Genomic DNA, 15,624 nt, shown 5'->3' on the forward strand with positions numbered 1-15,624 from the left:
CCTTGGCAGCAAGCACAGTTTGCAATTTTTAGTTTTGTCTTTAATGCGTATGCGCAAAGGAGGGGGCACGTTCCCGCCTAAAAAGACGAGATTTGGTATACCCCAGTGCGCATGCTCACTGGTGTCGCCATGTCCACTTAGGGAGCAGTGCAGCCTTTCCACGCATGCGTGGAAAGGCGTTTTGGAGATGGGCAAGCGTACCTAAAACTCAGCCCTCAGCTGATCATAGATACAGAATATGTTAGAGTCCTACAGGCTTGAATCGACTTGAAGGCAGTACATCTCTTGAGACCTTTTAAATGCAATGCACGGGCTGAGCTATGGTTACTCCTTATCAATACAGAAAGCTGCCTTAGAAAGCTGCCTTATCGCAAGACCATTCTAGCACATGGTTGTGGGTCCCCCTCCATCATTGCATTTGTTGCCCTCACAACAGCCCCGTGAGGTAGGTTAGGCTGGGAAGAAATGACTGGCCTACCCAGGGTATGAGCATCACAGCTAAGTGTGGGCTTGAACTCTCCAACCCCATCTTCCCTGACGTTGACGGTGCTCTCACTTGGAGGGCAACTAGGCGGGGTGTAAAGGTAAAACGTCAGAGTAGAATTGGCGAGTCGCCGGATCAAACAAATCCTCCCTCTGCTGCGATGTTCATATACACCTTGGGTGGGCCAGTCGTTACTTCCCAGCCGAACCTACCTCACAAGGTTGTCGTGAGGGCAAAATGTCGTGATGGTGCGGGACGCACAACTATGTGCTAGGTGGACAACTGCTCTCTACTTTGTCATTATTTGTTGTTTTATTTATTTAAACGCATTTCTAAGCCACTTAATGCTTAAAAATCTTAATACTCAAAAATGCAACTTTGAAAAGGCGTTATAAAAAACAGATTATAACACCCAGTATTTAGATTAAAAACGAACTAAGTGACAACAAAGCCTGCTCTTATGGGAAAGCCTGGGCAAAAGATACTAATTAATTAATTACATAAATAAATAAATAAAATTCCGCCTTTCCTCCCAGAAGGAGCCCAGGGCGGCATGTGATATGACAAGGCAGCTTCCTTTGTTCATAAGCAGCATCCATGGCTCAGCCCTAGAGCGCATGGTTTGCGCTGAAAAGGTCTCCTAGGCTAGCTGAGAAACAAACAGAGGCCTATCTATTTTTTTATAGCTCTATGTTCCCGCGCCCCCTCGCCGTCTCCTGACTTTTTAATCCACGGCGCGGAGGCGGAAAGGGTGTTAACCAGAGAGAGAGAGAGAGGAAGTCTCCTAGAGCGCCCCAGCAAACAGAGGGCTGGGTGGGGCCAACGGCGGCGCGCCATTGTCCTTCACGGAACTTCCGTTTGGCGCGTCGGCCACTCCAGCCTTTATTCTATTTTATTTATTTAACATGCTCCGACAGCGACGCTCGCGCCTGCGCAGTAGCGTCCAACCTGTTGCTAGGGGAGCAGCGGCCCTAGTGATGGAGCCGGAATAAAGTAGGTAGGAAGAATGGACGCGGGAGCGAGCGGGTGAGCGAGCGAGCGGGGGTGGAGGAGGAAGGGTCGCGCCACCTGCCTCCTTTAGGGTCGCCTCCCTTGGCGAGGGCTGTGTCTGTCCCTTCCCCCCATCCTTCACGGGGGTGGGGGTGGGGGTCGGGGTGGGGCCCATAATGCGGGGGGAGTGAGAGGTGGGTAAGAGGGTCGCCTGAGGAAACTGACGGGCGAGCAGGAGCAGAGGAGGCGGCTTTACACCGAGTCAGACCCGCTGGCCCGCCCAGCTCAGTATTGCCTACACTGGCTGGCAGCGGCTCTGCAGGGGGTTTCAGGGAAAGGGACGTCCCTCGCCCTACCTGGAGATACCGCTAGGGATTGACCTGGGACCTTCTGCAGCAAAGCAGGTACTCCACCACTGAGCTACAACCCATCTCCATAAACGTAGGAATCTGCCTTGTGCTAAGTCAGACCGGGGCTCCAGTCAAGCTCAGTGAGGCCTACACTGGCTGGCAGTGGCTCTCCAGGGTTTCAGACAAGGGTCTCTCCCAGCCCTACCTGGACATGCCATGATCGTGGGTCCCTGTGCATGCGGAACAGATGCTTTGCTGTTGGCCTACTGCCTTTCCCCATCTGCCAACGAGGGTTGGCAGTCCAACAACAGCTGGAGGGCCACAGACGTTCCCCGTCCTTGCTCTGTAATAAGTTACTTCCAATCAACCTGGAAATCCAAAATCCACATTTTGTACCCTTGAGATACTACTACTTCTTTTTTTTAACATAACACAAATTTTGCACTGTTAACCTGTGGAACTGCCTGCCACAAGATCTGACTGTAAGGGCCATTTGGTTATGCTTTGTCTAAAGAAAATGTTTAGGCAAATTGATGCTTTTGAATCCATGTTTTAAACACACACAGAGAAAAGCCCAGTGCCAGAGTATCTGCTCTGCATGGACAAGGTCCCAGGTTCAATCTCCAGAATCTCCAGGCAGGGCTGGGAATGTCTCCTGTATGAAATCTGGGAGAGCCACTGTCAGTCAGTGTCAATAATACTGAACCAGACGGGTCTTCCTGTTATATGGAGAAAGGCTGTAACTTGGGAGAGACCCATTCCTGAAGCCTTGAAGAGCTGTTGCCATCCAGTGGTAGACAGTGGTGAGCAAGATAGATCAATGGTCTGACTTTGGACAAGACAGCTTCCTGTGTTGGATCTGAACAAAGAATCTTTCTAGGCCACCTTGTCGCACCACCTTCTCCCTTCAGAGAAGAACTCTGCCTTTTGTTCCCCATCTGTAACTGAAGGGTGAAAGCCAGTGTGGAGAAGGGTCTTAACAGATGGGTGGGTATATTTCTCAATTGTTTACGCACACATGGAACTGCCTGCCACAAGATGTGGGGTGATGAGAGTCACTGGATTTATAAATGGCTTTAACAAAGGAAAAGAGGTTGGGCCAGTCTGTCATCCCCCCCGCCCCCCACTGTTCAGGGACAGACTGGCTGAGAGACCCAAATGTGGGGGTGGGTAGAGTGCATGTTCCTCCCCCTCCCCACACAGACAGGCATTCCTCCCACATCCTTAACTAGAGGGGGGAAGGCCAATGCCGGGGGCTTTAATAGAGAGCTTCTTTACATGCACACATATATTATTATTACAAAGATTTCCATACACACAGCAGTAGTGGTAGTAGTAGTATATCCGATCCTTCCTTCTGTAGCAGTCCAGAGTAGCAAACAACAATACAGTCAGCATAACACAGTAATTAAATAAAAACATCATCAGCAAAACACAATGCAGCAGACAGCGGTACATGGCTCATTAACTTGTGGAACTGCCTGCCACAAGATGAGACCACTTGGTTTATAGACGGCTATTAAAAATGAAAAGAATTGGACAAATTCAAACATGTAAGTGCATAAAAATATTACAGGGCAGTGCCCTGCTGGATCTGATCAAAGGGTCCATATAGGCCACCCTGGCACACTCTTGTCTGTCCTCAGATACTCACTTAACAGACTCCACATAGCGAGGTGGGATGTTCCTGCCTATCTTGGATTTAGATGACTTTTTTCAAAGGATTGGACGATTTCATGCTTGTTATTACGTAAACTGGATCCGACTAGAGACTGTTTAGGGGCAGGGATGGGGAACCTTTGGCCCTCCACATTGTTCTCCCAACCTCCCTGAGCGTTGGCCATGCTGGCTGAGACTGGTGGGAGTTGGAGTCCAACAACATCTGGAGAACCACAGATTTCCCACCCCTGATCTAGGCCCATAAACTGTTTCCCTCAGGGCATGAAGGTCGCATCGCTTTCCCATTGCTTGTTTCAGTGGATGGTACTTGGAGGTGTACTGCCTTTGTACATGGAAGATTCGTTTAGATAACATACCTAATAGCTGCCACTAGACTTCTCTGTGAACTTATAAGAACGTCAGTCAGATTGTAAGAAGAACCTTGCTGCGTCAGGCCAAAGGTTTATCTAGTCCAGCGTGCTGCTGCCCCAACCAGGTGCTCCCTGGAAGCCCCCAACAGAGCTTGAAGACAGTAGACCTCATGAGATGCTTCCCTCCCATCTCCCTACTCCCAGCTGGTTTTCAGTGACATTTAGCCATGATAGCTAGTAGCCATTTATAACCCTCTTTGTCCATGAATTTGCCCAATCCCCCTTTAAAGCCATCTCTAAGCCAGCTGCCATCACTGCATCTTGTGGCAGCAAATGCCATCCATTAATTCTGGATTGTGCAAAGAAAGGGCTTTCTCTGGTTGTTTTGTTTTGGGGGAAGGGAGAGTCATTCAGTACTTTTATTTATTCTGTTCTCTATAGTTATATGCTGTCTTTCTTCCAAGGAGCTCAAGGCAGCTTACATGGTTCTTCCCCACTCCGTTTTATCTCAGAACCACCTTGTGAAGTAGGATAGGCTGCAAGATAGATACTGTACTGGCCCAAGATCACCCAGTGAGCTTCATGGCCCAGGGAGAATTTGAAGCGTGGCCTCTCAGATTCCAGCCACTACACTGCCCTGACTTAAGAACTTCCTTGTGCAGTGCCTCACTTACAAGACAAGGCAATGAGGTCCACTGACTTAGATGACTTTTTAAAAATGATTTTGCATAGGAGTTGGCTCTATTCATCTTTTGGCCATTACTTAATTGTTTTTAGAAAAATCCCCCACCTTTCCATTGCAGTCAGAGGAAATCAGGATGACTTTAACAACCATTTTTATAAACATCCACATACAAGAAAACTTTGCTTAAAAAAAAACCTTTAAGACCTTAAAATCTAGAGACAGAAGCGGCAGATTAAAAAAAAAACATTTTAAAAAGACCTGTATTGATAGCTAGGCTTAAATGGATGATAGTTAAATGGAACTTCCACATTTAGGGGCAGTGTACCTTTAAGTACCTGATGCTATGGTCAAGCAACAGGCAAAGACAATGGTTTGAAACTCCTGAACTTATCTGGGGCATGTGAATAGCAACTGATGGACACAGAACTCTGCTCTACATGAACCTTAGTCACAACATTTTATTCGCTTTTAGCCATGGGCCATAGCATACATGTTTCCATAAAATAAATAAAATAGAGATAAACCATACAATGTAGTACACAATTTTGTTGGCTTCCCTATGAGATAAAACGATTTAAAATTCAACGCAATTAGGTTTTGCAATTTTGAATTCTAATATGCTTTGCAGCAAGAGCAAAATTGGCTACAGCCATAGTGATTACTCCATAGTTATCTGACAACAAGTCGGCTGTTAAAACATCAGAGGAAAGCCCAGCTCTAGAGTTAATAAAGGGAGATAAAAACTTGTGTCTGGGAGCATTATATGGAGGACATTTTAAGATATAGTGGGCTAGATCCTCGGTCTCCTTATTACCACAAATACAGTAACGTTCAGTTCTTGGAATCCCATTATATCTACCCTCCAAAAAAGCTGTTTTCATAGTCTGGAATCTGATTTCAGTGTAAACTTTCCGTATTTTCGGGTTAGTGGGTATAGTAAAATAAGAGGCAATTACGTGATTTGATTTAAAAGATGGAAACCATCTCGAGAAAGGAGATGTCACTATATAGAGCCTATCTTGGACCTCATGGAAATTAAAGATCCAGTTTCTCAAGTCCTTTGGAGAAAGGGTTAGAAGATTACTGGGGGAGAGGTTATAAAAATTAATTAGTGTGGTATGGGCCCAGCCTCCAGATTGTATTTGTTCTTGCCAGCAAGATTTTACAATTGAAAATTCATCAAGATGGATAATTTTCCTCCAAAACCTTAATATCGCGCAATCTATTTTCGCTGCCAATGTGGAGAGTCCTGTCTCGGCTCTTACATGAGCAGAAGGCGTTCCTTGGGGAAGGCCCAGAATCTGTTTTAAAAATAAATTTTGGACTTCCGGGAAGGGTGACTTAGCCTGTGCCTGCTTTTGAGACGGGCTCCTGCCTCAAAAGAAGCTTATTCAGATATATCAGTCAGTTTTTTCTTTTTTTTTGACTGATTAAACTTCTCCCGGGTAGGGAGAAACGAAGAGATTAACCTCAAAGCCTATTTTTGTTGGGACGACCAGATCTCATTAATTTATGGGACGAGGTCCAGCCGACGAAGGTGGGACGGATTTTCAACAGCAAGCTCTATCTGATAAAGCGAACGTTCACCTTATCTTCTAAGAGAGAACGCACTAACAGGCAAGCACCCTTCTTTCTATATTTTTCTTTTACTTGACTTAAATTGTTGCTGTTTAAAAGAGATTTGCCAGATTGATCAGTTTTTGACATCTCACTGGGGAGCCATAACTTCTCTCTGCTACGCACTAATTAATAGCTTATCTCTGTTTTTGTTGCAAAAAGCTGTCCTGGATTTGCATTCTAAAGATATACACAGAAGAGGGATTTCTATTCCAGATTTTTATTTTGAAAAATATTATACTGTTTTGAGACTACTCTCTTTTTGGTCTATTTTATTTTGACGAATCTGTTTCTTGACGATTGCCATTAATTGTTTCGATCCTGGGAACTGCATTTTGTTTACTTAACTATTGGAGAGATAAGGCTGTCTGCTCTGTTTATACTGTGATGTCACCAAGTTTGGAGTATTAACCCAATTGTTGCTGAAATAAGAAGTGGTTTTCCTATATTTTTCTTTTAAAATGGCAATTAAGAAAGTGGCTGAAAATCTGGAAATAACTATGTTTCAGAAAATAATGGATGAGATTGAGATAATGAAAATTGAATTGAGTAAAATGAAGCAGGAGATTAAAGATATAAGGGTCCCTGTGAGAGAGGTGACCCTGGAAGGGGTCCCTGTGAGAGAGGAGACCCCGGAGATTGGAACAGGGGTCCCTGTGAGAGAGGCGACCCTGGAGACTGGAATAGGGGTCCCTGTGAGAGAGGAGATCCCGGAGATTGGAACCAACGTGGAACAGGAACAAGATTTGGAGTCTATGGACTTTAGAAATAAAATCTATTGTTTGGAACTCAATGTTATCTCTGAAGAAATGAATGAAGATTCTAGAGATAAAGTTATCAATGGCATGGATAATCTTCTGGACTGGAATGATGTGATGGAGCCCAATATAGAGAAAATCTATGGAATTATCTGCAGCCATGTGACAATGGAAAAACTTTTAAGAGATGACCCAGTGTATTTTGAAAAAAAGAACAGAGATATGATTTTACAGCAGTATTTCAGCAACCTATTCAGAATGGATGGCAAGAAAATATTTGGGATAGAGGTAATCCCCATCAGACTCTTACTATATGACTATGGCTTTGACAGCAAGATTATTATGGAATACTGATAATGGAAGATTGGATATTGAAATTACTGGACTTAACAAGACTACTGAAGATGGAAGATGGAAAATGGAACTAATAGAGATAATAGAACAATGGCTACTGAAATTATTGAACCTAACAGATTCTGATGTGATGGATTAATTGAAATGTTTATTTTGACTATGGTTATGACAATAAGATTATCATAATTAGTAATGAGATGGATTAATCGATATGCTTATCTGGAAAAAAAAATTGATAGATATATTTCTTAAAGAATTGAAACCTCTCTTTGACTTTTTGTGGAAAGAATAAAGTAATGTTTATGAGATTTGATGATTAAGTAAGATAACTACTGGAGGAAAGTGATTTTATAATATGACTTAAGAGACAGGATTGTTATATATTATAGACTTATAACTGATTTGATCTTTGACAAATGGGAAGTCAATATTTTACTCTTTATTTTTTATTTTTGTTTTTTTTTTCTTTTTTTCTTTTTGTTTAACTATTTTTGATTTTGTTTTTTGTCTTTGAATGTTTTATGATTTTGTCTTGTATGTTTTATGAAAATCTGAATAAAAATTATTGAAAAAAAAAAAAATAAATAAATTTTGGATGGGTTCTAAAGTTGGCTTAAGAGCATAACACCAAATTTCTGCCCCGTATAACAATTTAGGAAGGGCTTTAGCGATAAAGATTTTTATCATCGGGGGGATTAACTGTACACCTCGGGTGAAGAAAAACTTTTTTAATTGGCCTGTTATTCTGGCACTAGCTAATTTGATAACCTCTGCCTGGGGTTTCCATGAAAGGTTATTATTAAGTATTATGCCAAGGTATTTGAAAGATTGGACCTGCTCTATAGGGATGCCATGAACCTTAGTCATGGTTACCTCTGTTGTTTAACGGCATAGCGGAGAGAGAACAGAGGATCTTGTTTTGTTCTGGTGGCTGGAGAGGCAGTATGGGCGCCCTGAGTTCAAACACGCACCTTTTTCAGTAACACGTTTTGTGGTCTTCATCAAGTGGCTCCTCCTCAGCCACATTTCCCTCGATTACAAAACAAATTATGGAATCAGAGTGTATACTGAAGATGGGTCCCTAAACATATGGTCCTGACTCCGGAAAGATTTAGAAATATGAACATTTTTGCTAGCCCAGCTTGATGGAAAAGAATCCATAATTTTTCTGGGAGAGTACAGTACTGGGCAAATGCAAAGATGCAAGCAATTGTGATAGTATCAGTTAGATATAATAAAATGTCTTCTGTTTGTGGGCTTGTGAGAGGCAACTGGTTGACCAAAATGGGTAGCGGGATATTTGACTAGGTGGATCTTTGGCCTGACCTGGCAACACTATGCTCAACTTGCCAAATGTACACCTCAGACTTTAATTGTGAGAAATTCATCATTTTGCACAGCTTATCCTAAAAGAGCATCAGGTTCCTTTTCTTTTCCAGTTAGTTCAAGAGCGCAGGATGCCGCACAAGATTGGGTTTATTGTTATAAGTTCATCAGGACACGAGGACGGCTTCAGTGCAAAAGAACTGATGGTCCATGCACCAACTGTCAATGGATGGAGGTCACCAAGGTACTGTAAGTGAAATAAATTTTAGGAAGCATTTTGCCAGGTTGGGTGTTGTCAAGCTTATACCTGGACTGGCACCTTTGGGTGGGGGTCTTGCTAGAATCCCAAGACCGTCTCCTTTGATTTTAGAAGCGTAGTTTCTTCATCACTGAATTGTGTTGGCCAAAAATGATTACTTAGGAGCCAGGAAAAATGAACAAAAACCAACCCCAAACTTCCTGTTTTTCAGTCTTCATGATTTCTAAGTCTGTCAATAGATCACAACAAGCTTTTCCTTTTATTTTAAGGACTGACATCCCACCCAGTGTTCAAAGGTTAGAATTTCAGAAAAGGATGGGGCTTCTTGTATCCTGGAGTAGTAGAAAATTCAAGGGCAGCTGCTACAGAGTCTGTTTCCATGTGAAGCAAGAGAACTGGACTTACAGCACTTTTGCAGTAACTCTTATTTATAAATGATCACACTGAGCATTGGAGAGCATTTGGTTCCCCAAAGGCAAGCATTATCCCTCTGGAGCAGCCTTCCCCAACCTGGTGCCCTCCAGACGTTTTGGACTACAAGTCCCGTCATTCCTGAGTGTTGGTCATGCTGGCTGAGGCTGGTGGGTGTTGGAATCCAAAGCTTCTGGAGGAGAACAGGGTGTTCTAGAGCTGTCGAAAGCCACTGAGCAAACATCTTTGCCTTGCTCTGGAAATGCCAGCTGGTCCTCAGTAACCATTAGCACATGATCTACTTCAGCAAAAGATGGCTGTTTTATTTTGACTTGGAGTGATAGCATTTCTTGTGTAGCATAAGGGCATCGCTTTAGTTGTCATCTATCCAAGCAACATGTATGTGATGTTTCCTTCCATGTTTCTTCAGCAACTTATCGCCAACATGTCACTCCGCTACTGAAAAAATTGCACTGGCTACCTATTAGCTACCGGACTAAGTTCAGGGTTCTAGTTTTGGTATATAAAGCCCTGGGCAGCTTGGGACCAGGATACCTGAAAGACCGTCTTATCCCTTATATAACTAGTCAGTCATTGCACACTGCAGGTGATGGCCTCCTGCAGATACCATCTTATGAGGAGGTCCATTCCACACAACATAGGAAACAGGCCTTTAGTGTAGTGGCACCAGCCCTTTGGAATTCCCTCCCCTTAATATTAGACAGGCATCATCTCTGTTATCTTTTGTCACCTACTGAAGACTCTTTCAACAAGCTTTTTAAGTAGAGACCTTATCCCACTCTGCATCTGTGCTGGAACTGCTTTTTAATATATTTTTAAACCTTCTCTTTTTTAAATGTTTTTAAAGCCTTTCTAAAAATGTTTTTTAAAGATGTTTTGTTTTAATATGTTTTTAGTGGTTGTTGTGTTTAAATATATTTTATAAGTCTGTTTTTATGATGTTTTAAAGTTTTTTTAGTGCTTTTGTTTGCTCTCCTGGGCTCCTACTAGGATAAAGGGTGGAATATAAATCAATCAATCGAATAAATAAATAAATAAATAGGATTGTGTCCAGTATTAGTCCAACTCAGAGAAGACCTATTGAAGTAAATAGAAATGAGTAACTTATGTTCATTAATCTCAATGGATCTACTCTGAGTAGGACTTAGTTGGATACAACTCCTAATGGCCACATAAAGCTAAACCATGGTTAACTTGTAGGGGTAGCCAGTGTGAGGCCTTCCAGATGTTGTTGGAGTACAGCTCCCGGCATCCCTAGCCAGAATGGCTAGGGGTGCAGGATGATGGGAATTGTAGTCCAGCAACATCTGGAGTGCCCAATATTGGCCACTCCTGGTTTAGTGCTGTATGGACAAGCCTGAGAGAAGCTTTAGGTTCACACACACATTCATCTCTCTTCCTCCTACGTGGCTATGAGGAAGACTTCTGCCAAGCTGAGGTTCTCTTTTAAAGAACTCAGCTTAGTGCTATGTTCAAACCAGAGATCCAGCTTTCCAACAAATTGGTTGATAATCCAGCTGTCTCAAGAGTAGGGCCATTGAAATTACTGGACTTGTCCATTGATTTCAATGGGTCTGCTGTGAGTATGACTAACATTGGATATCACCCACTCTGGTTAGTGTCATAATATGCTAACATCAAGCTATGAGGCCTTAGGAACTGGCTTAATAAAATAGCCAGAGTTTGTTTTAAATCAGGATCCCTATTCCAAACAAAACACTAAGCTAGATTCTTTAAAAGTGAAGGTAAGCTTGGTAGAAGTCCTCCTCCAAACCGCGTGGGGGGAGGAGAGGGGAGTGCAGAAGTCTGACCCTTCACCCAGGCTCACTGAGTCTCACCCACGTCATGCTGTCCCATGGTTTAGCATTGCGTATAAGCCTGGCCAGTAAGGGCAGTTCATGGTATTAAAAAATGAAGCCTGCCCTTCTGCATTGCGATAGCGGGTAGCATAGAGCAGTAGGGACCAAACTCTGGCTTGGGACACTGCCGCACATGGGGCATTTCTTCAATTCCAGGCTCTGCCAGTATCCCCAAGAAATCGTCCTTCAGATGGTGGAGCGATGTAGAATTCGAAAACTGCAGTTGCTGGCTCACCAGTACATGATCTCCAGCAAGATTGAGTTCTACATCAGTGAGAACCTGCCCGAGTACTTTGCGCCGTACAAGTCGGAGAGGTTCCGAAGGCTGGGGTAAGTCTCCCGTTTCCACAGCTGTACCAGTGCCCAGTTCATTGTTTGCTTGGGGCAGGCGAGCTGGTTCTTAGCGTGCCTCTAGGTGGAAGGATTTGTGAGCGGGGGGACAGTAGGCTGCTTCTCACAGGGTTTACTAATAAGCCAAATGCATTCATGGGATCAGCCCAGATAACCGTCTGAGATGCAAACACACCCAGGGACGTGCAAGCTGGTACCATTTCCTCTACTCTTGGTTTAATGTTATTATCACAGGTGGGATTCAGCCTAAGAAGCCTTTCTAAAGGTGGCTTACTGAAAAAAAGGACTGTGTAGGAAGGGGCATGTCTGAGCAGAGCTTTTCCCCTTGTTCCAAGCAGGAATCTATCACTGGGTACAATTAATTACATTCTTGAGGTTGTGTCCAATGTTAGTCGTACTCAGAGTGGACCCATTGAAATTAATGGGCATGACTGTCTACTGTGACTAAAACATAGCTGGATACAGCCCTGCTCTGGCCCAGAATATGAAGTGTGTGTGTACGATACCCTCAGTGTATACATGGCTGTAAAGAGCACCATAAGCAAACAGGATAGATCTCTGCCTTGTGCAGCTTACAATCTAAATTCACTAATGACAGGCAGCAACAGCAGAGGAGGAATGCAGGAGCAGCGTGTGGTGAATGCAAGGAAATGCCATCAATTAATTCATTTTAGTATTTATTTATTTATTATGAGATTTGTTAGTCGCCCATCATTTTATTAGTGCCTCTAATGGTGAACTCAGAAGTTTGAATGGCAATCACTAAATGTTATTTGGAAGTCCAGAGCAGGCTCCTCTTAGACAGCCAACCCAACATCAGAAGTCAGCACAAAGAACCATGAGTGTATAAGGATGGAACAAGAAACATCCAGTTTATATATTCAGGAGAATCAAGCAGTAAAGGTTTTCTTGCAGTGTACCAAGTCTGCAAGAGGACACTTGCATGTTCCAACATCCCTCCTGTGGGGAAAAGAAAAAACAAAATAAAAAGCTATACGTACATAGAAAAATAGACCAGAAGAGTAAAGGCTAGGCAGAGCAGTTCTCCTTGACGTGATCATTTTGTATGTGCAGGGATGTCTTTGTGAAACGGGAACATTCAGACAAGCAGTCCCCAATTTCCACTGCAGCCTGAAGTGTTTCAGTCCAGGAGAGGCTCTCCCACTTGATTTTCCAGTATGTTTAAACTGGTCCTATAGTATGACAGTCCAAAGCAGGATCAGATTTTGTTTGGAGAAGGCCTCAGCAGGGACCTGAAATACCCAGATTTGTGTTGCGTGTGGGGAACACATTAGCAGAGAAAAGGGTGAGAGTCCATCTGTTAGCTCCTGTTTGTATGCTGGTGTGTTAATTTCAGCTACCCTTTTTTTTTCCAGAGGATAAAGTTTTAGGATCAGTGAGTTTTTATTTTGGGGCACATGATGCTCATGTCATTACCGGTGTGTGATGCTTTAAATGTGACCACAGCATTGCAAGGACAGGGTCCGTTTGTGTATGATACAGTATTTATCTCTTTTCCCTACCCGCCCCTTGCAGTTATGTGTCTCTCTCAAACAACGAGAAGACTGGCTACAAGGCACGAGAACTGAAATCGGTCTACGTGGATGCCGTTGGCCAGTACCTAAAGTTGACATTCCACAAAAACTATGTCAATAGGTACAACCTGTACAGTCAGGTAAAAAGAATCAAAAGGTTCAGGGGTGCCTCATGTTCTATTCATGTATCAAAATAACATTTTCTACCTAGGGGAGGTATAGCAATTGAAGTATCTGGGAGATTTATATTTTTATTTTCATTATTTTGGGCCAGATGATATTTTATTTGCAGGTTCAAACCTTTTTCCACAGCCATCATAGCTAATGCTTGCTAACACACTCGAAACAAAACCCAACCAACCAACCAACCCCCTTGCAGCAAGCCATGCTTGACCCCTTGGGTGTTGTCTGACTGAAGCTGCAATCCTGTGCACACTTCCCTGGGAGGAAGCTCCATTGAATACGGTGGATTTATTTTTGAGTAAACATGCATATAATTACACAGAATCATGTCTTTGCCCACTCCCAAATCCATGCGATGAGCTCTTCAGAGTTGGGGATCTCACAAGGATGCAGCACCTGAGATGGTACCTTTTGCAGGACCGACTAGTTTTTAACATTCTGGCAGCAAGCTTTCAAGGGACTCAGCACTTCCCTTCAGATTTCTGGAGTTTAGTGTGTGTGTGTTTTTAAAAATGACTGGGTTATTTCCCTAGTTTGAACCCATGGAGTTAAATAAAGCACATAATGGCAATCAGCCTCCTTTTGTCTAGATTATCTTTTCTTTCTTTCCTGGGTATGTTTTTATTGTTGTAGTTTTATTGTTCACCGCCTTGGGTGTAACCTTTACAGAAAGGTGGAGTAAGAACTGTGATAACAAACATCAGATCAATCAGAAGCATGGTACTTTAGTTGGGTGTGGGGAGCAATGAATGAAAATGGTTTGGGAATTCTGACAAAAGGAAGGAAGAATGAAAAAGGGCATTTCAGCTTCTCCAGCACCCCTGATTGCCAGAACTGAGCGTGCTGGAGATGTAGCTCGGTTGATCCAGACAATCAGCAATTTTGGGAGTTGTAGTCCAGCAACATCTGGAGGGCCGCAGTCTCAGAACCGAGGTGGGGACTGAATAAGATTTCCAGAGGTTGTGGGGGCAGGAATGCAGCTGCAGCTCAGTGGTGATCTGTTTTGCCTACAGAAGGTCCCAAGTTCAATCTCCAGCAGCATCTCCAGGTAGGGCTAGGAAGGGCCCCTGTCTGAAACTGGACAGCTGCTGCCTGACAGTGGGGACAGTGTGAGCTAGACTGACCACTAATCTGAGCTGGCCTAAAGCAGCTTTTTATGCTCTGGAGAAGGTCTTCAGCATCCTACATCAGCTCCTTACCCCTTTACAAAACCAGGGGGGAAATGCAAAATCGGTAAAAATAGCAGAATTATGAAAAGTAAAAATGATACCAATTATGTCTGACTTGCATGAATTACTCATGTCACAGCACTGAGCTTTCCCTGGTACAGAATTTCACTAAGAGTAGAGAGTGCCGCCCTTGGTTGCTACTGGGAGGAAGGGCGGGATACAAATCTAATAAATTAATAAGAGCCTGTCCATTTTTCCCTTTTTTTTTTTAGGTTGCTCTTGTAGCAATAAATATCATTGGAGAGCCTGCGGACATCAGTAATGACAGTAGCCATGTAAGTGTATGAAATAATGGGTTGAAGGAAAGTCGGGGACATTTTGCCTGCTGTTAGAGGGATGAATCAGCATAACACCAAGCCAGGGTTTGTTTTCTGATCCTGGCATTTAGAAGGCAAGCACAAGCTGTAGCTGGCTGGGTCAGACAAACAGCAAAACTATGGTGTGGTTCATGTCAGGATTGGATGCTGGCAATCTCCCCCTGATAAGGGAATGCACAAGCCTGAGGCTCCTTGTCTATTAATTCATGTAACCAAACCAGGGAGATACCACTTGCCATACTTGGAGGTAGGCTTGATTGCGGTGTTTAGAGTCTCAGAGATGCTTCCTGCCTTTTGTCTTTTGAAAGTCTTCCAGAGAGAAGCTGATTGACCATTACCTGGGGAGCAACCCAGATGACTCAGCCTTAGATGGAACATACACTGGGTAAGGATATCCTAGCTGTGAAGTACTTCCCTCTGTGACCATAGTTTCATACCCCTCTTCCCTCCACACACACAAAAAACACTGCTTGCATTTGCCAGGAACGTCCTGTGTCTTTGGATCCCTGCAGTGAGCAGGGGGTTGGACTCAATGACCTTAAAGGCCCCTCCCAACTACGATTCTATGATTCTTAAATAGCTTCCCACAATACTGTTCTCCATCTCCTCCCCAGGAAGCCAGATTTGATTTCACCGCTGGACGATCTGGCTTTTGACATGTACCAAGATCCAGAGGTGGCACAGATCATCCGTAAGCTGGATGAGAAAAAATATGAAGCGGTGCGCCAGGAACATTATGATCATGCCAAGAAACTCAAGCAAGCCATTGCGGACCTGCAGAAGGTAGGGCCAGAGTAGGGTAGGGGTTCATGAAGGGGGCACAGCAGAGCAACAGACAGCCACAATATCTCTGGTCATTTGCTGG

General features: G+C 43.6%; 1 protein-coding gene across 12 annotated transcripts in view; it reads left to right on the plus strand.

Annotated features, from left to right (window-relative positions):
• The first annotated feature begins 1,267 nt into the window (after positions 1-1,267).
• CEP104 (centrosomal protein 104) overlaps positions 1,268-15,624 on the plus strand; it is a 44,760-nt gene continuing 30,403 nt past the window's right edge. Inside the window, exons 1-7 of one of the 12 annotated variants that reach the window (XM_061601142.1) lie at positions 1,268-1,510; positions 8,708-8,838; positions 11,301-11,474; positions 13,032-13,170; positions 14,655-14,717; positions 15,068-15,144; positions 15,374-15,542. In XM_061601142.1, the coding sequence (XP_061457126.1) occupies positions 8,726-8,838; positions 11,301-11,474; positions 13,032-13,170; positions 14,655-14,717; positions 15,068-15,144; positions 15,374-15,542 (735 nt within the window). In that variant the 5' untranslated portion in view covers positions 1,268-1,510; positions 8,708-8,725. Of the gene's footprint in view, positions 1,511-1,724; positions 1,879-2,789; positions 2,812-6,059; positions 6,157-8,689; positions 8,844-11,300; positions 11,475-13,031; positions 13,171-14,654; positions 14,718-15,067; positions 15,145-15,373; positions 15,543-15,624 lie in introns of those variants that run through there. The other 11 variants (XM_061601147.1, XM_061601143.1, XM_061601146.1 and 8 more) reach the window with 11 other exon arrangements.

This window comes from Rhineura floridana, chromosome 18 (genome assembly GCF_030035675.1).
Source record: "Rhineura floridana isolate rRhiFlo1 chromosome 18, rRhiFlo1.hap2, whole genome shotgun sequence".
NCBI classification, from domain to species: domain Eukaryota; kingdom Metazoa; phylum Chordata; class Lepidosauria; order Squamata; family Rhineuridae; genus Rhineura; species Rhineura floridana.